The sequence below is a fragment of the Phoenix dactylifera genome, unplaced genomic scaffold, assembly GCF_009389715.1.
Source record: "Phoenix dactylifera cultivar Barhee BC4 unplaced genomic scaffold, palm_55x_up_171113_PBpolish2nd_filt_p 000488F, whole genome shotgun sequence".
Classification (NCBI taxonomy): domain Eukaryota; kingdom Viridiplantae; phylum Streptophyta; class Magnoliopsida; order Arecales; family Arecaceae; genus Phoenix; species Phoenix dactylifera.
Window position 1 is genome coordinate 139990 of NW_024067908.1, and position 25338 is coordinate 165327.

Here is a 25338-nt window from a genome sequence, read left to right on the forward strand (position 1 = left end):
TGAACCTGATATTTTCTGCAGCAGTGGAGGCTTTGGAGTTTGGAGGGATGAAAATTTTCTGATGAGCAAGTAGTCAGGAACTACAAACACATTTTTATTGTTCTCCGCAATAATTTCTTTTTGAACTTTGAATCTGAAACCTATTGGAATCACATTAGAGGTGGAGACCTAAGAGAAGATCCTAGGATTCATGTTTTCGTTATATTCATTCTTTATGGTCTAGAACAAGGTTGGCGGAACCGTCTCAAACCACCCTGTTCGGAGCTTTCTGAGCCGTACCGGCGGCTTACCGGGATGGTTCTGGCAAAGAAACTGAAACGCCGTCGTTGGAGAAGGAGAAGGAGAAGGAAAGAGAAGAAAAGAGAGAGCGAGCGGGGGAGGGAGGGAGAGGAAGGGAGGCCGGCGGACTTCACTTAAGAATCATGAAAACCAGCGCCGGCCTCCTTCCTTCTCCCTCTCCCTCCCCCGCTCTCTCTCTCTTTTCTTCTCTTCCAGGTCTCCTGTGTCAATACAGGCTTGGCATGGCATGGCATGGCGCAGGCCCGTACCGACTCATGCCATCGGGCAATCGGTACGGTGCCCGGTACCAGCACAACAGATCCTAGTCTAACAGATCTTAGTTTATGTACTCCTAATAGTCTATAAGAGTAGTCATACTGATCTTAAAGGCAATTTTTTATTCTGTTCACTCACAGCTGTTAACACCTGTTCTTATCTCTTTAACAATTGGATCCTGATTAATGGCAATCTTTGTAGGATTAAAATAGTGGAAGTCACTTTTGACACCTGGAACCATAACTTCTAATTAAGAAATTTTTTCATATTTGATTTTTATCCTAATAATATGGCCTCCATGAGAGATGCAATATGTTTGTTCATGGTCATATATGGAAAGATTAATCTTCGTGGTGAATACTATTGCTTTTTCTGAGGTTAACATTTTGCACTGGTATCATGAATGTAGCTGTTGTTGTTTGCCTATCAACTCTTAGGGAAATGATACAGTTCATTAGCAAGATCATTTTTAACTGGGATCATAGTAGAAAACCCCTTTTGACAAACAGATACAAGCAATGAACAATTAAAATCATAATGGTCTGGTGGAGGTGCTGTGGCAGGCAAGTTACTATAGCTTGTTTGTGCAGTAATGTTAAATTCTACGGTCAACTAGTGGTAATGGGGTCTGGTGAAGGTTGACTCTAAGAAGAATTGGCTATCGCTTGGAGGAATAGACTTGTTGGATGGATTATCACTGTAGTTAATTTAATGTTTTTTTGGCTTCTGGAGGTGCTTGTTCTATCAGATTGAATAGGCAGGTCGTTGAGATTATGCATCTCATTTGTTGCCATCTCCTTCTTGAAACAACAGCTTTTGGACTCTTTTCATATCTATGTATGTGTACATTCATCCTTATATTTTATATACAGAATCCATGTGAAGTTGCCAATTCAAAAGTCTTGATGCAGATAAGAATATTAACCTTGTTGGCTTTTCATCAAGTAAATGGTGGTTTGCTAATAGTTTGGGGTGTGTATTTGTGTGCAGCTCACTGTCATTGTGTACCTGAATCACTGCTAATCAACTAGTAATGTTTCAGTGGTTGAATTTAGCAACTGACCCTTTGATACTTTTATGTCTACACTGACTCAGTTTGCTTATGCATGTTTCTTCTATGTAACAATTCTAGGATTATGTCATTCTTTAGATTTTGGCATCCATGTTATTTCTCTTTTAACATAATAAATAACAGATGCAAGATTTGCTTGATTGACTGTGAACTTACAGTAGACATTTCTAGACATTATTCTTATCATGGCAATTCTAAAATATAGGTGAAACATGAATTGGAGTCTTGCAGAGAACAATGTGGGGTATTAAGGGAAAGATTGGTTATTTCTGAGGAAAATGCAGAAAAAGAGAGAGAGTGCAGGTTAGTCAGCTTTTAATCTGTACCTTTTGCAGGAAATGCAGCCTACATTATCTGAAATATAACCATGTAACTGGTTTTTATATGCACATACATTACTTGATTCAAATACTTGGCAATAATTTATTGTTACCATTTGGAACTGGCATGCATAGAATTCTGGCCATTTCCTATTATGCTTTCAGTAAAAAGTTCTGTTCTTTTTGTAATGCAAAAAAAATCATGTTCATTTTGCCAATCTGGTCTATAGCTGGTTGTAAAGATCTATTCAATCCTTCCATGGGGCATCCTCAAGTCTGACCCCATATCTTAAGGAAGGTCATGGATTTTGTGATGATCATTAGTACATGCTCTTATTTGTTCTCTGTTTAATCATAACTATTTATGTCCGTGCTGCTACTTATTTAGATCACTCTATAGTTTTGTGGATCATCTATCAAGGAAAAGAGAACAATTCACTGAATGAAAACAGAATCAGCTTCTGAAAATTCCAGTAAATGGGCAAGGATTTTTTTTTTCTTTTTTCCTTTTTGTGAACTTGCTTCTTTCAAGAGCGAGATAAAGTAGTGAAGTCTAGGAGCGTTATATTCCTGGCAACTGGCCACAATAAATTTGCTTTATAATTTATTCTACTTCAGATTCAACTTATTAGGTTTCCTTATTAACCTATTTTCTTCCCAATGAAGCTCCTAGTCTGAGTTAGCATTTCATTATAGGACTTCAGTATATATGCAATCTTTAGTTGTTTTCACCCACTTAATCAACTTAAAATGGAACTCAGTTTCATTACTGCTCCTACTAATAATGGAAGAGCTCTCTATAAACTGACAAAACTACCACCACAAGGCCTTAAATGTACAAATTACTTTCATCTTGTTGAAAGTTGCCACATGATTTCCATACATTTACATGCACAATGACATGAATGTCTTAGTGGAGATATATCAGTGAATGGGGAGATGCATTCTAATATATGGCCGCAATAGTGCAGTTGCAGAGAACCTCCACTATTGCAGCATTAGTTTCCGTCAAGACTCAGTCATGCACTTAGACTGTCAATAAAACTTCCAGAAGCAGCACTAGAGGAGGAAAAGGGAAGGCTTCAAGGAATGATCTGGGTCCTAACCTGTAAGCATGCTTGGATGATTTGGAGCACTGTAGCTGGTGGCTGAGATGGGGAAGAAATAATATTGGGGTCAACCTTTGAAGTTCCCAAGATTTGGTAGCCAACCTAAATGTCCTAAGTAATGGCCAAATCTTGATGCCTTACTATCAAGATCAGGCATTCTAAATGTATGGATGCGCGTGTAGAAAATATGTGACCTCCAATGCAGGGATAGCACCTCTTAAGAAGAATCTATGGGGTGAAAATGGTACTTGCAAGTTCATCCGTCATGCCTTACAACCTTTGCAGCTAGTTGACTTTGCTAGACAATTTCATTGCAGGTCATTTTGTTAGCCATAATACTTTGTCACCAGTCTTGGCGGAATTTAGTTTTAAGTGTTTATTTGATCATTTCATAGGTTTATTTAGTACTTCGGTATCGTCTCTTAAGGCTTGCTTCAATACCAGACCACACTGCTAGTGACTTCTCTTAGGTCTCCTATGGGCTATGAGATAGTATAAGCAGCTTCTGTGGTTACTAATCATTTTGTGGATTGCTTCTCTTGGTAAGATACATGCTCAACTGCATATATGCCGTCACCCTGTCTCACATCCTCGATGTTACTCATTGGCTGTAGTAATCTCCAATGTTCAAGGTCTTTCATCAATGCTTGGCTATCCTCAAAAATCTCCATAGATTAGCTTTTATACTAAAGTTTGAAGTTTCCGAGGAAATTGAACATCCAATGTGGATAGGATTTAGCTGGCAGTGGCAAAAATTGACTCTATTTTATAGTTTTAGCTTTCATCATGGAAACTTTAAAAACCATTCATAAAAAATTCTGACCAAGACAAAGTACTTGAAATTTAAGTGATATATGCTATCTTGGCTTGGTTTATTTTTATTTTTGTATTTTTGTATATTATTTCAAGTTTTGACTAAATTGCTGAAACTTTATCTGAAAGTGACCTTTTATTGTTGTAGTACATTTTTAGGCTTTCCTTTTCCTAGTAGTGGTCTGTTATATTCTGCAGTTGTTATAATAGTTGGACTTTGGAGTATGACCCACCATAATTTTGTGAACGGGAATGGTAGGGAGGGGTGTGGTGGAGGTAGGAAGATGTACCTTGTGTTTTCCAAAGTCACAACTTCATTCTTTTGCTCTTGAACTGCAAATAGACAAAAAAGGGTCCTTATATGCAGTTAGTCTATAGAGGGTGGCATGGCACGCCATGCCAAACCGAACCGATGGTACAAGGCATACTGTACAAGTTCAGTACCAATGCATGGTATGGGGAATGTCTCGACACTTGGTACGCTGTAATGTCTGTGCTTTATAATTTTTGGTATTCTTTTCTCTTATATGATCATGCATTACACTATTGCATTAATACACATGCATACTTCTTGCATGATGTGCCCTCGGTAGGTTGGCCCTTACACTAGCAACAAATGAGGCCTATCTGTTCATCATTGCTCACTATATCCCTCTTTGACCAGCAATTTTTGAACGTGCTTCCAAACGTCGATGAGGGTCAGCCAGTTTTTCAAAAGCCTTTACAATATTCTGATAGTTGAAGCTTTCTATTCAAAGAACTAAAATTTATTTACTTGTTAATTCGCTGTCCAGGCATGTATAGTGGTGTCTGCTTTGCTATTCTATATATTTATCCATCAATAGATATGTCATTGATTTTTAATGCATTAGCATATGATTTTTCTCTGTTACACAGCACAGTAAAGCCTCCAGAGATTGCTCAGTTAAGAATTGAGCTTAAACAATGCGTATCTGGCAGTGCTGAAGATGAAAATGTGAGTCTTTCTGCATCCAACTTGTTTTACTTCCAATTTCAGGTAAATTTATATAACTTTTGATACACATTCAGTTAAAGTCAAAATTTGAGCTGCTGTCATCGGAATACCATCATGCTTATGGAGAGGTGCAGAGATTGCAAGAGCAATTGATCATCCTTACGAGAGAAAGAGATAAATTATCTCTTCAAGTCGAGGAGAAGGATACAGGATCTTTTTTGTTAGAAGATTACCAGGTTTCACCTGTCTTAACCCATACACAGGATCTTTTTTGTTAGAAGATCTTTCTTGTACACTTGTTACAATAACCATGAAAAGAAAAAACTTTCCAATTTCTTAATCTCAGTCCTGCTTATGCTGGTTTCATGATACACCACATAACATTGTCTGACTGGACAGAATCTTAAGAGTCAGCTTCTCATGGTGACAAGTGAAAGAGATGATTTGACGTCTAAAAATGAAGAGCTGAACACAGTAATAGTTGAAGCAGAAGTTCTTAGGAAAAAATATGATGACATGGTAAATCATCTGGTTTTTCCTTCAAGTATGAGCTTGGCTTATTTTCGCTAATTGCTTCCCAATACTGCATTTCTTTTGTCTTCAGTTGCTGAAAGCTAGAAGAGACTCAGATGAATTTGCAAGAAGGATCTCCAGTACGGAAGTCAAGATGCATACTGTGAGCTCTCTTTTTCTCTTTCATGTTGACATGTATGAAAGTGTTATGACAATAATTGTGTTAGCACAAGTAAATTAATGTTTTCTTTTCTCAGAGCACACAAGCATATTAATGTTATGTAGTCTTAGTGCACTTGTTATTTGCAGATTTGCCTGAGCGAGAATTATATTTTCCTGTTGTTTCATAATATAACTTGAGAAGTATGAAAAGTACACCTGACAGGCTATTTTCTTTGATGTACTTCCACAACATGAAGCAGAAGTAACTAGTGATTTCCTACTCATAGTCATTTTTTAATCTTGATCAATTTTATAGTTGATAACACTATGGATGTTTGTTTGTTATCTTTGAAATGGAGAATTTAATTTTCTTTTATTATTTTACAACATGTGTTCGTAGCTGGAATAATTTATGTTGATTTATGTATTTGTTGCATGAACGAAACTCACTAAGGGTTGCTGCTAGCTGTTAAAGAAGATTATAACTTACTGAGTAGAAATAAATTGAACTTGCTCTAGCATACCACTATAACTTGGTTGATACTCAAGACATGCCTGAGCTACTCAGGCATTCTCTGTTCTTAATTAATAGCACAAGTCTTTGTGCAGTTGCTGTTTTAGTTTTCATTGACTGATGATCCATTTATACTTTTTATCCATGTTTTCTTAGCCAACAAGTTTTGTATGGATGGCTATTGCCAATCATTTGCTTGCTTAAGTTATCATCATACATCAATATCTATACAGATATAAACAACTTATTGTAATTTAGATGTTGCATCAGAATATCATTACAATAACTAACATATCTTAAGACATTTATTTCAGCATTTATTCCTATCAGGGACTCTGTCCTCAGATAGCATAATGTTTCTTGTGTCAGCTCACACAAATTCCATAAGTGTTTCCGTAGGTCTATCTATCCTAACGTTTCCTACCAGTATCAGCTCATTTCTTTCCCAAAGCTCCTCAATTCGTAAGTTATACATGCCCATCCTACCTCATCCAATGCTTAAGCATTTTACCCATTTAGTGGTCCAGCTTTTAAACTGTTTTGTCTCACTCGGTTTCAATTATTGAAAGAAGACCTTTATATTTTAGTCACATCCATCTCAGCAATCTTATCTTTACTGTCCTGATTTGTTATACCCTCCAACTAAGTTCGAGGAAAAGGAAAAGTAAAGATTCGTACCTCTTTTGGCTTGTTACCAAGTGGTGCTGAGCTGTATTGACCCATGTGCTGAATGGTAAGACCGGCACTATTTTACACCAAGTAGCTCACCAGTAGTTGATAGACCTAATGCGACTGCTGGTATTGGCCTGGCACAGGTTGATAGTTAAATCCATCTTACAAATAGCCACATTCCAAGTGTGATATGTTTCCATTTTTGAAAATATAAAGTATGCTTGAACAAATGTCCTTCATTGAATGTAACATAATACTCAAGTCATTACTTCTAACAAATTCCTAGTTCCATATCACAAAATTGAGGGTATGGATTTTATCATTTTCCCATTTGTTTAGGACAAGTTTTCTTTACTTACAAATACTGTCATATTAATCCTTTTAAATTTTATCAGCTTGTAACTGTGTACCACGTCAAACAACATGTCAAACAAATTCTATTTGTCTTTAAGGATTTCTGATGGCCATTACTTCTAACAAATTCCTAGTTCCATATCATGGAACTGAGGGTAAGGATTTTATCATTTTCCCTCCCATTTGTTTGGGACAAGTTTTCTTTACTCTACAAATATTGTCATATTAATCTTTTTAAACTTTATCAGCTTGTAACTGTGTACAACATCGAACTCACGTCAAACAAATTCTATCTGTCTTTAAGGATTTCTTATAACTGAACTATGTCAGCTAGTTTTCATGAATTCAACTCAAATTCGTATTTACAGGAAGCTTTGAACTACAATAAAGAGAGGACGAAGCTCAGAATGCGGCTTCGCTCAATGCAGGCAAAGTTAGATGCACTCCGTGTCAGGTACAATGAGGTGATGGATGAGATGGGTCTCATGAACAAGAAATTTGAAGAAGCATCCACCAAGTTAAAGAAGCAACTTGCCTCCTATGGAGTTGAAATACTTCGCCTAAAGAAGCAGCTTTCAACTGATGACTGAGTTTTGGTAGGCATCATTATATGGAAGAATAGGATCCCTAATCTTGAAGCAATCCTTATAGACTTGTGCAAAATATTTTCGGTGGTTTTTGTCATGGCTACAAGTGGGTATAAGTGCCTGGGTAATTTTACAATATGTGCATTCTGCCAACACTAATTTTAAGCCTTGTGCTTATCAGCGTTTTGCTTGTGCATTTTCTGTTTTTTTTCCACCAGGTGTCTTTTCTATTATATGAACTATAAATATCGTCAATGTCATTCTCAAAAAGCATCTCCAGTTCAAATATTTTTCCTTGGCGGATGATTCTCCAAACTATTTTTACTCGAATAGGTTGTTCACAGACTTTCAACTACACAATTAGCATCATGAATCTCTCTGAACTTGTTCATGAAATACTTGCGGGTTGTTAGTTGATGATGCCATCTGTCCAGATGGATGTTGCTATTATTCTGTTACCGACTCTCCCTTGCCTATTCTTTGGCGAGCTTTATAATTTTGTTCTGAAAACTTCGTCCACCTCACATTGCAAAGTAATGCAACAGGGCCCAAACCTGGTCCCGAGATTTTTTTTTGGGGAACTTGCTCGGCGGTTCATTTATTGACCGAACTTTAACATTAAATCCCTGTTGACCGGTTGTTTAACAACCGGTCCATATATATTTTAACATTGCTTTATGGGACAAAAATGCCCCCGCCTCTCCCATTCCCACCGAAGAAGGAGAAGAAAAAGGCAGTCGCCGGCCACGGCCCACCCCCTCCCGCGCCTGCCGCCGGCCACAGCCCGCCCCCACCCGCACCCGCTGCCCCCTTCCGCGTCGCCGGAAATACCTCCGCCCCCACGGTGGGGAGGTGCCAAAGAAGAGGAGCCGATGCCCCCCCCCCCCCCCTCGGTGGCCCCATCCTGCGGCCGCCACCGTCCGACCCCCTTCCGTAGCTGCCGGCCTCGCGAGAGGAGAAGAAAGAAGAAAGAAGGAGAAGGGAAGAAGAGAAGAAAAAAAAAGAAAAAGAAAAGAAAAAAAAGAAAATGAAAGAAAAAGAAGAAAAGAAAATAAAATAAAAATAAAAATAAAGTTAACTGTGTTCCTAGACAAGTTAACTGTGTTCACAGACAACTTAACTGTGTTCACAGACCTGGAGTCGACCCCTTAACAGCACGAGTCGACCTCTGCTCACCAGGAGTCGACTCTCAGGCTTTCATAGACAAGTTAACTGTGTTCACAAACAAGTTAACTGTGTTCCTAGATAACTTAACTATGTACCTAGACAACTGTGTTCCTAGACAAGTTAACTGTGTTCCCAAACAACTGAACTGTGTTCCTAGACAACTGTGTTCCTAGACAAGTTAACTGTGTTCCCAAACAACTTAACTGTGTTCCTATACAACTGTGTTCCTAGACAAATTAACTGTGTTCCTAGACAAGTTAACTGTGTTCCCAAACAACTTAACTGTATTCTTAGATAACTGTGTTCCTAAACAACTTAACTGTGTTCACAGACAACTTAACTGTGTTCCTAGACAACTGTGTTCCTAAACAAGTTAACTGTGTTCCTAGACAAGTTAACTGTGTTCCCAAACAATTTAACTGTGTTCCTAAACAACTGTGTTCCTAGACAAGTTAACTGTGTTCCTAGACAACTTAACTGTGTTCCCAGACAAGTTAACTGTGTTCCTAGACAACTTAATTGTGTTCCCAGACAAGTTAACTGTGTTCCCAAACAACTTAACTGTGTTCCTAGACAACTGTGTTCCTAGACAAATTAACTGTGTTCCTAGACAAGTTAACTGTGTTCCCAAACAACTTAACTGTATTCTTAGATAACTGTGTTCCTAAACAACTTAACTGTGTTCACAGACAACTTAACTGTGTTCCTAGACAACTGTGTTCCTAGACAAATTAACTGTGTTCCTAGACAAGTTAACTGTGTTCCCAAACAACTTAACTGTATTTTTAGATAACTGTGTTCCTAAACAACTTAACTGTGTTCACAGACAACTTAACTGTGTTCCTAGACAACGTGTTCCTAGACAACTTAACTGTGTTCCTAGACAAGTTAACTATGTTCCCAAACAATTTAACTGTGTTCCTAAACAACTGTGTTCCTAGACAAGTTAACTATGTTCCTAGACAAGTTAACTGTGTTCCCAAACAACTTAACTGTATTCTTAGATAACTGTGTTCCTAAACAACTTAACTGTGTTCACAGACAACTTAACTGTGTTCCTAGACAACTGTGTTCCTAGACAAGTTAACTGTGTTCCTAGACAAGTTAACTGTGTTCCCAAACAATTTAACTGTGTTCCTAAATAACTGTGTTCCTAGACAAGTTAACTGTGTTCCTAGACAAATTAACTGTGTTCCTAGACAACTTAACTGTGTTCCTAGACAAGTTAACTGTGTTCCCAAACAACTTAACTGTGTTCCTAGACAAATTAACTGTGTTCCTAAACAAGTTAACTGTGTTTCTAAACAAGTTAACTGTGTTCCCAAACAACTTAACTGTATTATTAGATAACTGTGTTCCTAAACAACTTAACTGTGTTCACAGACAACTTAACTGTGTTCCTAGACAACCGTGTTCCTAGACAAGTTAACTGTGTTCCTAGACAAGTTAACTGTGTTCCCAAACAATTTAACTGTGTTCCTAAACAACTGTGTTCCTAGACAAGTTAACTGTGTTCCTAGACAAGTTAACTGTGTTCCCAAACAACTTAACTGTATTCTTAGATAACTGTGTTCCTAAACAACTTAACTGTGTTCACAGACAACTTAACTGTGTTCCTAGACAACTGTGTTCCTAGACAAGTTAACTGTGTTCCTAGACAAGTTAACTGTGTTCCCAAACAATTTAACTGTGTTCCTAAACAACTGTGTTCCTAGACAAGTTAACTGTGTTCCTAGACAAATTAACTGTGTTCCTAGACAACTTAACTGTGTTCCTAGACAAGTTAACTGTGTTCCCAAACAACTTAACTGTGTTCCTAGACAACTGTGTTCCTAGACAAATTAACTGTGTTCCTAAACAAGTTAACTGTGTTCCTAGACAAGTTAACTATGTTCCCAAACAACTTAACTGTATTCTTAGATAACTGTGTTCCTAAACAACTTAACTGTGTTCACAGACAACTTAACTGTGTTCCTAGATAACTGTGTTCCTAGACAAGTTAACTGTGTTCCTAAACAAGTTAACTGTGTTCCCAAACAATTTAACTGTGTTCCTAAACAACTGTGTTCCTAGACAAGTTAACTGTGTTCCCAAATAATTTAACTGTGTTCCTAAACAACTGTGTTCCTAGACAAGTTAACTGTGTTCCTAGACAAATTAACTGTGTTCCTAGACAACTTAACTGTGTTCCCAGACAAGTTAACTGTGTTCCCAAACAACTTAACTGTGTTCCTAGACAACTGTGTTCCTAGACAAATTAACTGTGTTCCTAGACAAGTTAACTGTGTTCCCAAACAACTTAACTGTATTCTTAGATAACTGTGTTCCTAAACAACTTAACTGTGTTCACAGACAACTTAACTGTATTCCTAGACAACTTAACTGTGTTCCTAGACAAGTTAACTGTGTTCCCAAACAATTTAACTGTGTTCCTAAATAACTGTGTTCCTAGACAAGTTAACTGTGTTCCTAGACAAGTTAACTGTGTTCCCAAACAACTTAACTGTATTCTTAGATAACTGTGTTCCTAAACAACTTAACTGTGTTCACAGACAACTTAACTGTGTTCCTAGACAACTGTGTTCCTAGACAAGTTAACTGTGTTCCTAGACAAGTTAACTGTGTTCCCAAATAATTTAACTGTGTTCCTAAACAACTGTGTTCCTAGACAAGTTAACTGTGTTCCTAGACAAATTAACTGTGTTCCTAGACAACTTAACTGTGTTTCCAGACAAGTTAACTGTGTTCCCAAACAACTTAACTGTGTTCCTAGACAACTGTGTTCCTAGACAAATTAACTGTGTTCCTAGACAAGTTAACTGTGTTCCCAAACAACTTAACTGTATTCTTAGATAACTGTGTTCCTAAACAACTTAGCTGTGTTCACAGACAACTTAACTGTGTTCCTAGACAACTGTGTTCCTAGACAACTTAACTGTGTTCCTAGACAAGTTAACTGTGTTCCCAAACAATTTAACTGTGTTCCTAAACAACTGTGTTCCTAGACAAGTTAACTGTGTTCCCAAACAATTTAACTGTGTTCCTAAACAACTGTGTTCCTAGACAAGTTAACTGTGTTCCTAGACAACTTAACTGTGTTCCCAGACAAGTTAACTGTGTTCCCAAACAACTTAACTGTGTTCCTAGACAACTGTGTTCCTAGACAAATTAACTGTCTTCCTAGACAAGTTAACTGTGTTCCCAAACAACTTAACTGTATTTTTAGATAACTGTGTTCCTAAACAACTTAACTGTGTTCACAGACAACTTAACTGTGTTCCTAGACAAGTTAACTGTGTTCCTAGACAAGTTAACTGTCTTCCCAAACAATTTAACTGTGTTCCTAAACAACTGTGTTCCTAGACAAGTTAACTGTATTCCTAGACAAATTAACTGTGTTCCTAGACAACTTAACTGTGTTCCCAGACAAGTTAACTGTGTTCCCAAACAACTTAACTGTGTTCCTAAACAACTGTGTTCCTAGACAAGTTAACTGTGTTCCTAGACAAGTTAACTGTGTTCACAGACAACTTAACTGTGTTCACAGACCTGGGGTCGACCCCTGCTCACCTGGAGTCGACTCTCTCAGGCTTTCCAGAGAGCTGTTTTTCTGCCTGATTTCAGGGGTCGACTCCAGCTCTTTAGGGGTCGACCCCAGCTCAGCATAAGTCTACAATAATTTTCTAATAACACTTAACTGTGTGCACAGTCGAAATAACTGTGTTCTGGGGTAGAATAAGTGTGTTCTGGGATGATTTAAATATGTTCCAAGCTTATTTAACCGTGTGTCATGTTAGATTAAGTGTGTTCCAAACTTATTTAATTGTTCCAAGCTTATTTAACTTTATTTTTATTTTTTCCTTTTTTTTCTTTTTTTTCTTTTTTTTTCTTCTCTTCTTCCCTTCTTCTTCTTCTTTTTCTTTTTTCTCCTTCCGCGAGCTGGCGGCACACAGTTAAGTTGTCTGCGAACACAGTTAACAGGACTGTGCACACAGTTAAGTGTTCTTAGAAAATTGTTGTAGAAGTGAGCGAGTCGACCCAAGATTCTCACGAGTCGACCCCAGCAGAGCAGGAGTCGACCCCAGTTCAAACTTTTTCTTTTCTTTTTCTTTTTTTTCTTCTCTTCTTCCCTTCTTCTTCTTTCTTCTCTTCCCGCGAGGCCGGCGGCGCCGGAAAGGGGCTGGGCCACGGCGGACGCTGGAGGAGGGCGGGCCGTGGCCGGCGACAGCCGCAGGACGCGGGACGACGCCCTTCTTCCTCTTCTTCGGCACCTTCCCATCATGGGGGCAGGGGCGGAGGCATTCCCGGCGGCGCGGCCACGGGAGGGGGCTCGGGAGGAGGCGAGCCGGGCCGCCGGCGGCCGCAGGAGGGGGCAGGCCGCGGTCGGCAGCAGCCGCGGCTGGGAGATTACAGTTTGGAAAGTCTCTGAAATTCCTCTTCTTCGGAAGGATGGGAGATCATGAGGGAAGGGGCATTTTCGGTATCTTATTTCGAAATAAAAGGGGCTCAGGGACCGGGAATTACAGTTTGGAAAGTTTCTGGACCGGTTGTTTTAGATTTAATTAACAAGTACTTTTTATTACAGTAGAGTCTTTAGAGGGATGGGAAAGTCAATTACCCTTTTTTTTTTTTTTTTTTTACTTGCATGCCATGTGACGGTATTCACACGTAACTGGCCTCTGTTTTCTTTTTTCGTTTTTTTTTTTGTGCGTTTGGGTTTTGGTGTTGTGTTGAGTCCCAAAGCATTTTCATTGAGGGAAATGGTTAAAAACCCGTCGGTAGTTTTCTCCTTGTATATATCATGCAGAGCTGCTTTGTTTTTCCTTGTCAAAATAAAACCCTGAAAATTTCGAAAATAAAGTAACATTACAAAGTTTAATTTGCATAAATTCCTCCATCCTCAACTCATAGACCATAGTAGTACAAAATGTATGTCAGATAATTTACGGGAACTATTTGATTTTTTTTTTTTTTTTTTGCTAAAAGCGGGTTTTCATACAAAACGTGTACGAATACATCCAATAAAGTCAAAAAATACTAACTCACGGAGAGCCAGAGGCAGCTCCCCCTTCCCCACCCACAGGGTGTATCCTGAATGATGAGCCGCGAAGGTAGCCACCCAGTTGGCTGCCCCATTGGCTTCTCAAAAGAGCGGAAAAGCGGAAACGTTTGACAGCAGCTTGTCGCGAGAAAGAGCTCCGGCAGAATACGAGATGGAGAAAATGCCTGAAGACAGATTGGGAGAAATGCGGTCTTCTCAAAGGATCAAATTTTACTCGAAATGACTCTGACTCCCTTCTCATAATTGGCCAATGCATCCCTACGGAAACCTTGAAAGAGCGCTGCATAGTGCAGAAGACCAAGCAGACGTCCGAATCATCCAGATTTTGTAGAAGCTGACATGACCAATATAGGTCCTAGCAGCAGTGGGCTTACCGAATCTGCCAGGCCGTACAAATTCCTATCAAATTATTAACCAGAGCAGCCACCATGTATCACCGAATTCTAGTTTCATCATCAAACCTCTCTCTATAACACTTTTTATCTGGTTTTCCAGATCTTATTCCAACATCTGCTCCCAAACCATGACCTCGATTACGGATACAGCAGCTTCAGCTCGGCGGTAGTTATTCAACTGTGTACAACCCCATCTGGACACAGCTCCAATTGTAGCTGCAAACTGTCGTCTCTCAAGAGTCAAAGTAGATGATATCCCAACTAGAACAGAATAGTAAGGGCAAACCATCAATCTTTCTTTTTGAGATGAGCAAGCAAATGAGAGAGGAATCCAACGCCATGTTCGAATTTTCAACTAATCATGAGGCTGGCAGAGCCAATGCAGCCCATCCAGCAAATCGGAGTACATTCTCCGGTTCATCGCCCCCCTCCTCCCCAATTCCTCGAGCAGCTCGAACGCCTCCTCCGTCCTCCCTTCCCTGCACAAGCCCTCGAGCAGGGTCCTGTATGTCAACATATCGGGGGCCATCGAATTCGCGAGCATATCGAACAACACCTTGATCGCCTCCTCGAACCTCCTCTCCAGTGCCAGACTGCTGACCAGTGCCATGTAGACGCTGCTGCTCGGCACCAATCCCTTCTCCCTCATCTCTTTGAAGTACCCCATTCCTCCATCGATCCTCCCTTTCTCGCACAACCCTTTGGTAATGTAGCCGTAGGTGAACTCGTTGGCCTCGCACCCGTAGAGGCCCATCTCCTTGAAGACCCGGATGGCCTCGTCCATCTCCAAGCACCTGGAGTAGGCCTTGATGATCAGGTTCATGGCGAAGGTGTCGGGGATGACCCCCGAGGCCTTCATCTGCCGGACCAGCGACCGGACCGCGTGGAGGTAGACGTAGGAGACCGGGGGCTTGTTGAACCGCCGGAGGATGGCGCCGAGGAGCATCGAGTAGGTCTGGAGGTTGGGGCGGCAGCAGGCGGCGGCGGAGGCATCGCGGTGGCGCTGCTGCATCTTCTTGAAGACGTCGAAGGCGCGGGAGAAGAGGTGGCGGCGGGAGCAGCAGAAGTGGATGGCGGCGTTGAAGAGGGCGAGGTCGGGGGGGCAGGCGCCGGCGAGGATCTCGTCGACGAGGGCCTCGGCCTGGGAGAAGCGGCGGCTGGTGACGGCGATGTGGAGCATGGCGAGGTAGACGGAAGGGGTGTGGCGGTAGCCGCGCTGGAGGGCGGTCCACCGGAAGAGGTCGAGGGCGAGGTCGGGGTCCGACTGGGCACGGAGGGCGGCCTCCACGTCGTCGGCGGCGAAGCCCGGGCGAAGGCGCTCCACCCAGCTCTCGAATTGCTTCTCCAGTGGGGTGCGGGTCCGACGGCTAGGGTTAGGGTTTCCGTCTGGGTTCGGGTTTGGAGGGGCAGGGTTTTGCTCTTCTGAGGAGGGGGCGGAGCAAAGGGCGCGGGAGGATCCGAGGAACGAGATGGGATTAAGGCAAGGAGGGCTAGGCGTTTGGGCTAAGAGGCGTCGTTTGGTCTCGGATAAAATGGGAGAGAGGAAGCGGTAGGAGCCGACACCCATTGGCTACGAGTTGGAGAAGACGACCCAGCTGGTTCGTTACGCGACCCCAGGGAAGACTGAAGAGCGGCGAGGGAAATATATATTGGAAATCCTAACTGGGCTTGGCCCAGTCGCGCACGGCCTATTTCGTTGCGTTACATAACATGGCTTATAAGAATGCGAATGAGAGTACGCCAGACTTCAGTCACCAATACTGGGTATAAAATGATTTGAGTCCCTGCAGGATGTGAGGTAAGAATGTCCAGGTTGCATTCAAAGGCATTCTAGATAAAGGAACGAGATCTTATCTTATTTCCGCTTCCAATAAACCAATGAAATTGACCATCCAATTTCTTCCCCACATTGACTAATGCTTCCCATGGTGGAGAGGAGCTGATAGGGAGGGAGTAAGAGGATCGATCACCATCAAATTTGTACTGAGTAAGAGAAAGGGTTGATAAGCTATCGTCCCTTCTCCCATCACATTGTTATTTTCTTCAAAGTTTTTCACTCTTGTGAATGAGTAATACCGAGTGCCAACAGCAGTCCACAACTCTGACACAGATCCGTGAAAGCAGCATTCACGCCTTTCTCGTATGTGGAATGGGTTGGTGCTGTCGATCCATCTCCCAATCCGCTGCTCTATGTTTATCTCGGCCCATCAAGAACAATTGTGGGCTGGATGCATGCCGCTGAACTGTTCGGAGTCGGATCTCCGGGTAAACATTCTCGTGAATCCGACCCGTTACTATCCCAGAACGAAAGCACCGTAAAAACCCTAGTTTTGCGGCTCGCCTCCAGAAGTCTTTCGTTTTTCTAGATTTCTTGAGCTTTTGTGGGTTGATCCTATCAGCGAATCGAGGAATTTCGAATTCGAGGTGATTTTGTTTCCTAATATAAGAACTTGATCTCTTCCAGCATTTGATAAGCATGTCCGCGTCAATACTTGAAGTTGGAGTGTTTATTTAGTTGAATCAAAATTGCAGCGTTTTCATCTAGAGGACATTGTGGGGTTTATTTGAAAATTAGTTTTCTTTTTTCACGCGCCGGTGGAATTATATGATTTTGATCTAAGATTTTTTTTTTTTTGACAAAGTTACTTTTCTTATTGCTTCATATTGTGGAGGATTTAGGTTGCACCATGAGTTTAGAGGAGATTGAATTCATGGACTCGTCCTTATATGGTCTTAGATATTTGAGATTTTGTTTAATTTTACTATTGAAAGCTGGTGATTATGATTCCTTTGATCTGTTTTGTCGATACAATTAGTGTTTCAGGCAAACAAGGCTTGCTTTGAGTTGATGGAATTGCTTTATTTTCCCCTTTTTCTAGCAAATTTACGTAAAAAGGCATCTCGATTCTTTTCTGTTTTCTTCCACTATTTTGTTCGGTCCCACATTTACCGATTCATCATGCTGTTGTTTGTTGTAGTTTGAAAATTGTAATCTTTCTACATTGCCAAACTAAATTTTGTGTTCGTTGTTTTAATGTATTTCTTTCCAAATGCTGTCATATCCATCAGAGGTCGCAGTGCTTCTCTGTTTCTCTGGTTGCATGCAATAGCTTTTTCCCCACCAAATACCTATGCGCTTACAAATACATATATCACAACTCACATTTGTTTCCTTTTGTTAGTCATTATTATGTCCAAATGATACTTCCAAATCTTTCTTAAGTTCTCCATTTAGCGACTTTCTTAGAACCTACTTTGCCATTCCAATCAGGGGGATTATAGTAATCTAATCGCTGGAAGATAGGCAAAATGGAATTTCAGTAACATTCCTTGTTTTCTTATTCTTTATCATTGACTAGTGGAGAGGTGGAAGTGGATGAACAGCTGAAGCCTTGTTACAAAAATGGTGGATATTTGGTGGTCCTTGTTTGGGGCTGCCATTCCAGCTGTTGTATTTGGGCAAGCCATTAGAGTGAAGAGAAGACGAGCCGAGGAACAAAGGCTTAAGAGTGCTCGAAGGCGAGAGAAGAACTCCGATGACATCTTTGTCTGTGAGAGAGTTTGTACTTCAAAGAGGATGCTGAATAAAGTCGGTGCATTCTCTAAAGACCCAACTCCTGATGCATGTGTTACTGTTTGTGGTGTTTCTGAGCTTGATGCTTGTGCCGATGCTTGTGCACAGACTGTTTGTGTTCACCAACACCAAGTGCCCAATTGGAATGACATCTGCCTTAAACAGTGCCAAAGTGAATGCCTCAAGCTTTCTTCATCATTGACTCTTTAGAGCATATTTATTGTCGAAACGGAACCTTCATGATTTTACTATCCCAAGAGAAAAATGTTAATCTGCAATGTATATTTTCTTCTTTCTTGTGGATTTAATTAGTGGATCATGGAATTTGTTGCTTGTTTGTTATTTTTGGCTGGTGCTATCGTCTTCTAATGCTTTTTGGAGCACTTTGTATTTTTTTGATAGCTTAAATGTAATTCTAGTTAGATCTTTTAATGGATATTTTAACTTATTTAGTTTATTTTTTGCTCAGTGTGTTCTTCTAGGGTGTTACCGCTTTGGACCTTGTTACGTACATGTGTGTATGTATCAAGAGAGGGGGAGAGAGAGAGAGAGAGAGCTTGACTTAGCTACACTCAAGTGCATCTCCACTCAGATTCGGTCAGATCTAGATTAGATAATGAAGGTTCCACTTCGATGATCTAAGTTGTTGGATGATCTAAGTTGTTGGATATGATCTACTACCTCAAAACTTTTTATACACCAAAAATTATATGATTTATAGACTCCTTGCTTATGCATTAAGTGGTGAAAAAATTGGATAGTTTAAATCGTACGATACAATGCATGTTTTTTTACTACTTATGGATAGGTTAGGAGTCTTCAAATCAAATGATTTTTGGTTTGTAAGTAGCTTAAAAGTAATAGACCACGTCTAACAGCTCGGATCATCGATATGGGATCTCTATCGTCTAATTTAGACTTGATCGAATCGGAGTGAAGGTCCACTCAAGTGTAGCCAAGCCTAACTATATGTGTATATATGTGTTTGATGCATCCATGCCATTTTAGGAGTGGGGCTTGTTTATTCTTATTATGTCGTCTAAACTCAGTTTTTGAAAGTACTTGCTAAGCAATAGATATAGTACATGCATTATTGTACTAGTTGTTTGTTGATTTTCTTCTTTTTTTTTGGTCTGAACTACATGATTCTGTACTGGAATGCATGCTGATTGTCTTCATCCCGTAGATATTGTGTTATGTTTGAGAGCACATTTAGAATTTTTCCCCAAATATTTAATTAATGAAGTGACCACTATATTTAGTTTGTAATCTTAATTTTTAGCTTAAGGTGGAAATGTCGTCATTGGAACTGTACATTTTGCTTGTAATTTGGATCCAGAACCATGGGTTTCTTTTGCCTACCATGGGATTTCTTTCACATACTATCTGGTCATTGGTGGTTTGTAATTTGTGAGGTTGCAAAGAAATAAAGTGATATAAGGTCATGGCATTTGTCATAGTTGGTAATTTGCACATAATCTTGGTATTTTCTAGTGATTTCATGTTCATATTGAGGATTGACCATAAGAAATGGCTGTATTGCATATATTATACCTTATGTAAGTAAAAGCATTACTGTAACCTTGTCCAAATTACTTTCGATAAAACTTGGGTAACTGCAACAATCAAACCTTATGTCCTTGTCCTAATTTTTCAGAATGTTTTTCTTTTTGAGTCCATCTAGAACTATTTCCAAGTGTCTTGGCAGTTGTTCCAATTTGTTTTCTTGACTTCCATACCCTCTCCTCAACTCTGGCATGGATTCAATTGCCTCTCTTTACCAGTGTCCCCTTGAATGTTGGTATTATCTTAATTGATGTTCGGCAGATACTTATCATCTTGTTTGTTGTCTACTATTTTATTTTCACATGGTGCTGCTCTATTGCCTCTCCTAATAAATTCATTTCTCACCTTATCAATCATAATTTTAACTTGGCATTCAACTAAATGTTCGCCTCTGTTATCCATCTTGTTTGCTTTACTGCCTTGCATTCTTTATCTTATTACATTGCCGCCCTTATTGCCATCCTTTAGGTTTTTCCTTTGCTATTTTATGATGCCCTAGAAGTAATCCCTCTTCATCCTCTCAGCTTGGATTCTTTTAGATATCTTCATCAATTTGTTCATTCTTCAATGTACCTTTTCTGGTAGTAACTGCATTTCCTATTCTTTCTTTCCTGAATTCATTTCTTGAAGTGGCATGCGTTGTGCTGTTTATATTATTGTCATTCGGGACAATGTTCCTTGGGTACTGAAGCAAATGCCTGATAAGTTACTTTTGTGTGTAAAGAAGTTGTTCGGCAACATGTATTGAATGGTAGGTTCTCTTAAATTGAATTGAGGCATTTGGTGGTGAATTTCAGTATTTGCCAATCAATTTAATGACTTCATAATGTCTTATGGTCTTCATCTTTGCAAGGGTAAAGAACATTTTTTTATTGATGTCGTATTTCCTTGTTTCCTCTATAATCCCCAATGTTGCATTGTTAATTCATTTGGTATGAGGTTTGCATTGATTAATAAATTAGAAACTTTGTTACTCTCAACAGTACCTTGTTATGGGGATTCTTTACTTTTACTTGTTTTGGTTTTTATTTATTTATTTACTATTGGTTAACCTGTAGGGTTTTTTAATTTATGCTTGCTTGCTTGCCGAGCCTATGGGTTATTTTATAGTGGACTTCAACCATAAAGAAAATTCTTAGTTAGCACCAATCTTTCTTGCATCATTCGTGAAACTTGCTACAAGGATATGTATGGTCATGTGTTTAGTGCTACATCAGTTATGCACTAAGTAGATTTTGGATACTTGCCAAAGAACTTAAATTATAGCTTTCACTAGTTTTTTAGGTAAGATTTTGAATTGTTATAAATAGTATCAGAGCAAACTTGGCTCATGATCCATATGGACTAGGGAATATTGCAATATAGGTCCATTTGGATTATCCATGAGTTGGTCATCTTGTTTATAATTGGATTTGTGGTACTTGAATGGATTTAGATCCTTAACCTGGTGAGGATATTAGAGCTTAAATAGTGTGAGTATGTGTGAATCTATAAAAGACATGTGTTTAGTTCCTTATCGGCTATGCATTAAGTAGATTTGGATACTAATATAGAGTTAGAAATTTAAATAATATCTTTTGATTAACTTTTTTAAGACATGGATTTGGGTTGCAATTTTTTTTCTTGTAAAAAAGGAAAACCCATCTCTTTTGTTTGGAAACTTGCAATCTTTTCTTGGGAAAGAAAGAAATATGCAATCTTGGGTTGCTTGTTTGAAGAGCCTACGAGTTGCTAGTACTTTGTAATTTATTCCAGCCATGAAGAAGGATCTCAGTTAGCACCTGTCTTTCTTGCATCATTTGTGAAACTTGGACTCTTTTCTGCTAGGTGTTGGAATACTTGTGATTTAGGTTCAATTCTGCCTTCATGAGGGTATGTGTGTGTTTAGGGTTGGGCTCTTCCCGGGCAAGAGGGTTGTAATTAATGTGCTATTGTAAAAGGCATGCCACTATTTTGTCATTGAACTTAAATTTCTATGCTAGCCGAATAGGATATATTTTACTGTATAGATATTTAGTATGATGTATTTTACTTTATGAATCGTATTCCAGTAAAGGAATGTTTTTCAATTATACAAACTAATAATAATCATTGCAATAGCCATAACTTTATTCCTCCAATACCGAGATGGTAGCACGATGGAAACGGGGTTTTGATTCAACCGGAGTGGCCTAGGTTTGAAACGCGCGGGCGTCGATTAAATGCGGGGACTAGATGCCTCCTACTTGATTTGTTCGGTGGAGTCGCTAGCTGGTCCGCCGTTACTTAGGTGGTGCTGGTGTGATGTACTCATAAAGGGATAGGGCTGCCACTAGGGCTGGAAGTGGGCCGGGCCGGGCCAAACCCCTACCCAAGCCCGGCCCGAAATTTTTTTCCGGGCTTCGGGTCGGGCCGGGCCCCGAATAATTTTAAAGGAATGAGGCCCGAGCCCGGCCCGAGCCTGGCCCGAGCCCATTTGGGCCGGCCCGTTTGGGCAGGGTGCTCGGGCCATCGTCACCGATGGGCGGCCTTCGCTCTTCAGCCACCGCAGTTGCTTCCCAGTTAAGCCTTGGACCATCGATGACGATGGCCCGAGCACCCTGCCAACCCTTTCCAAATAGATTTATCAAATAGACTTCCAAGTACTGGATCTCTAATAAACCAATAAATCTGGAAGCAAGAACTATCTTAGACGATGGAAGTGCAGAACAAACAATGCTCAGTGATGGCACTAATGAAGAGGAAACCATGAATGGAGAAGTTGAAGATGCCAGTTCCTTGTCCAAAGTCCACCTTTCTGATTCTAATGATGGATCCACTGGAAGGGAAAATGATGCTGCAGAGGTTGATCAAAAAACCCTAACCTGAGAGCCGACTAGAGCCGATGCAGCTCAAGTGACGATCAATTTTGGCGGTGAGGGGGTGGAGCCTGGAGGAGAAGGGAGATGAGGGCGACGATCCGAGACGATTGGCACTCGGCGAGTCGGCGACGACGACGATCAGCGCCACAGAGGAAGGAGGAGAACAGCAAAATCGGAAGTAGGGAGCCTAACCTAAGAGCCGCCGACGACGAGCCGCCGACGACGAGCGGAGAAACCCTAGCACAGTAGCACTCGAAAACCACCGCCGACGAGCCTCCCCCGCTCTCGTCTCGCCTCTGCACTCGACGAGCCGATGACGACGAGCCGCCGCCGCCGACGATGACGAGCCTCCACCGAACCGTAGACGACAACGACGACGATGACGACGGTCTCCTCCGGGCTGGCCCTCTGCAAATCCCCAAATCGGCAACGGCAAATAGTGAAATAGGGAAATCGCGATTCGGCAAGGGGCAAGGGCTATTGCCTTCTGGAATTCGGGCTTGGTTCGGGCTGGCACTGGGCTCGGGCCCGGGCCGGGCCAATGGGAAACCCGAGCCCGGCCCGATAAAAATTTGGGTTTAAGTTTCCAGCCCGAGCCCGGCCCGATAAAAATTTGGGTTTCATTTTCTAGCCCATAGCCCGGCCCACGGGCGGCCCGACCCGATGGGCTTCGGGCCAGCCCGAGCCCACTTCCAGCCCTAGCTGCCACGCTGGTAGGGCTCTGCCACGGGTGGGGAAGGTATGAGTAAAAAATGTTCTACCTGCATCGAACACTCTCTAGCAGGGAGGGGGTCCAGTAGCGGTTGCTACGTGGGTGAGATTCTTCTCACCCTCCTCTTCCTTTTTTTTATAGCAAAAAAAGAAAAAGAAAAAAAAATGAGGCTCATTGAAAAGTAGGGAGAGCAATACCAAAAGCAAAACATAACTTCAAGTACAAATATATTGGCAGCAATATCATTTTCTTTGAAGACTGTTTCTTGAAAAAAGTTGTGAGCAACTGACCAGTTCATGTTTCATTTGATTATTATGCATAATTGAAGAATTATTTGGCTAAAGAAAGTTATCATGAATGAAAAAGAAAACACCACCTTCTTTTCCTTCCATATATTCCAAAAAATGAAACAAATCAAAATTTCAATTAATAAATTTTAATATAAATCAATTTAATAACTTTTTTGCAAAGAAAACGTCAGATATTTTTCTATTTAACACAACGGTACACATTTGGAGGTCTTCCAACAAATTTTTCATGATATCTAAATATGAAACCAATAATAGTCTAAATATATATTGTATATTTAAAAAATCTTTCACAAAAAAGATCATCCATTAGTTACTTTGAGACCTACACAAGTAGAAAATGCTTTGATCTGTGACTAGATGATTCACCGAAGCAAAGTGAATCCTTCTTTGGTGTGACGGATAGAACTACCGTCCATAAGCAAAACTGTTCAAGAATCTAAACAAGTAATATTTTTATAAACAAATAATAATTAAATAAATTTATATACAATTTTATTTTTAATTTCTGTACGAATTGGAGTAAAATATGAAGAGCATGCAAAACACTTTTTTTTTGGACCTTTGTATTTCAGCGGCATGATAACACCGGCCGATGATAAAAAGCTGCTTCTTAAACAAAAAGTAAAAATAAAAATAAAAAAAAAAATGAAAAGCTGCCGAATTCCCGACCGTTATGACCCCGACAAAAGAATGGGTCCCATGGGAAACGGTCGCTGGAGAGCAGCCCAAAAAAGTGGGCCGCCTCCTGTTGCAACGAAGGCCCTAACCAAGCTACCCGATCTTTTCCAACGGCTAGTTTTCCCTTGCCCCCCAGTTTAAATAGAGCCTAATGCCTTCGTCTCTCCCCAACCTCAGATCACCTCCAAAAGCCACAGAAGCCCTTTAACTAAGCCTTCTCTCCCTCCTTTGGCTACTACTCGGACACTTTTCTTCCTATCCATCCATCCATCCATGGCCTCGCTGCTCTCCTCTACGCTCCTATCCCTTGCGCTTCTTCTCATCGTCAGCAGCTCTGAAGCTAAGGACTTCTTGGTTGGAGGCGACACCGAGGCATGGAAAATCCCCTCGTCTAAATCAGAAACCCTCAACCGGTGGGCTGAGGCACACCGCTTCCAAGTCGGGGATTCCCTCGGTAAATTTCGATCCTTTCCTCTCCTCTCGACCATAAAGATTCAAGACCAAAGCTAACATTTTTGGCTCTTCTTAACCCAGTCTGGAAGTATGACGGCACGAAGGATTCGGTGCTGGAGGTGAGGAGGGAGGACTACCTGAGCTGCAACACATCGAGCCCGATCGCCGAGCACAAGGACGGGAACACGACGGTGAGTCTCCCACGATCTGGGCCGTACTATTTCATCAGTGGAGCAGCGGGGGCCTGCGAGAAGGGGGAGAAGATGATCGTGGTCGTGATGTCGAAGAGGCAACGCTGGTCTGGTGGGATCTCCCCTGCGCCTTCCCCTGTGGAGTACGATGGTCCGGCGATGGCTCCGGTGAGCGGCGGTCGGAAGTTGGCTGTGCGGATTAAAGGGGGCTTGGTGGGTGCTCTGACGCTCATGGGTTTGGTGGGAATGATTCTGTGAGGGATTGTTTGATATGAATTTTGGTTATTTTTGGGGAAGGGGATTGGATTTTTTTTTTTTTTTTTTCATTTTATTTATATAGGTTTCAGGTTTCATAGAGCCGAGAATGCTTATGATTGTGCTTCTTTCGATGGTATTCAATTTATATATATAGTCCCTCATTGTTTTGAGCATTGCTTCCATATATTAGCATAATTTGTTTTGTTTATGAAAAGATAGGGATTTCCTAACTATCCATTTAATGAGAGCATGAAACGATATACAAGGAACGAGCACAAAACAGAGAAGGAATTGTAATCAGAACATGACAAGAATACCGAAAACAAGTTTATCTAAAAAACTCGTATCTTATTGTAGCTTGGAAGAGAGGCTCATGGGGGGCCCCAACTTGGGTCTAGAAAATTTCTCTTCTTCCACTCTTTCCAAATTCTCCATCACCCAATCTGTTTGAAATTTCTTCTTTGCCTTCCATTTTCTTCCTGGT

The 25338-nt window shown here is 40.7% G+C and overlaps 4 protein-coding genes across 5 annotated transcripts in view; 3 read left to right on the forward strand and 1 right to left on the reverse strand.

The window, feature by feature from the left end:
* Positions 1 to 7935, forward strand: part of LOC120106187 (kinesin-like protein KIN-7I) — a 36986-nt gene extending 29051 nt beyond the window's left edge. The window contains exons 28-33 of the mRNA XM_039119096.1: positions 1833 to 1930; positions 4767 to 4845; positions 4920 to 5081; positions 5245 to 5364; positions 5450 to 5521; positions 7429 to 7935. Coding sequence (XP_038975024.1) covers positions 1833 to 1930; positions 4767 to 4845; positions 4920 to 5081; positions 5245 to 5364; positions 5450 to 5521; positions 7429 to 7650 — 753 coding nt within the window. The 3' untranslated portion in view covers positions 7651 to 7935. The remainder of the gene's footprint in view (positions 1 to 1832; positions 1931 to 4766; positions 4846 to 4919; positions 5082 to 5244; positions 5365 to 5449; positions 5522 to 7428) is intronic.
* Positions 7936 to 13638: 5703 nt separating this feature from the next.
* Positions 13639 to 15880, reverse strand: LOC120106188 (pentatricopeptide repeat-containing protein At3g25210, mitochondrial-like). Its single transcript, XM_039119097.1, has one exon. The coding sequence runs from the start codon at positions 15836 to 15838 to the stop codon at positions 14627 to 14629; it is 1212 nt and encodes a 403-aa protein (XP_038975025.1). The 5' UTR covers positions 15839 to 15880; the 3' UTR covers positions 13639 to 14626.
* A 682-nt stretch (positions 15881 to 16562) lies between these two features.
* LOC103717191 (uncharacterized protein At5g64816-like) lies at positions 16563 to 18189 on the forward strand. Of its 2 annotated transcripts, none has more exons than XR_005508403.1 (2): positions 16563 to 16695; positions 17631 to 18189. XR_005508403.1 is itself a non-coding variant. In XM_039119098.1 (2 exons), exon 2 carries the CDS (start codon positions 17675 to 17677, stop codon positions 18053 to 18055), a length of 381 nt encoding a protein of 126 aa, XP_038975026.1. In that variant the 5' UTR covers positions 16623 to 16695; positions 17543 to 17674; the 3' UTR covers positions 18056 to 18187. The 2 variants fall into 2 exon arrangements, 1 of the variants encoding a protein (XP_038975026.1); XM_039119098.1 differs by having other exon boundaries at positions 16623 to 16695; positions 17543 to 18187.
* A 5916-nt stretch (positions 18190 to 24105) lies between these two features.
* Positions 24106 to 25036, forward strand: LOC103717192 (early nodulin-like protein 3). The gene is made up of 2 exons (XM_008805480.4): positions 24106 to 24406; positions 24487 to 25036. Exons 1-2 carry the CDS (start codon positions 24226 to 24228, stop codon positions 24852 to 24854), a joined length of 549 nt encoding a protein of 182 aa, XP_008803702.3. The 5' UTR covers positions 24106 to 24225; the 3' UTR covers positions 24855 to 25036.
* The last annotated feature ends 302 nt before the right edge of the window (positions 25037 to 25338 follow it).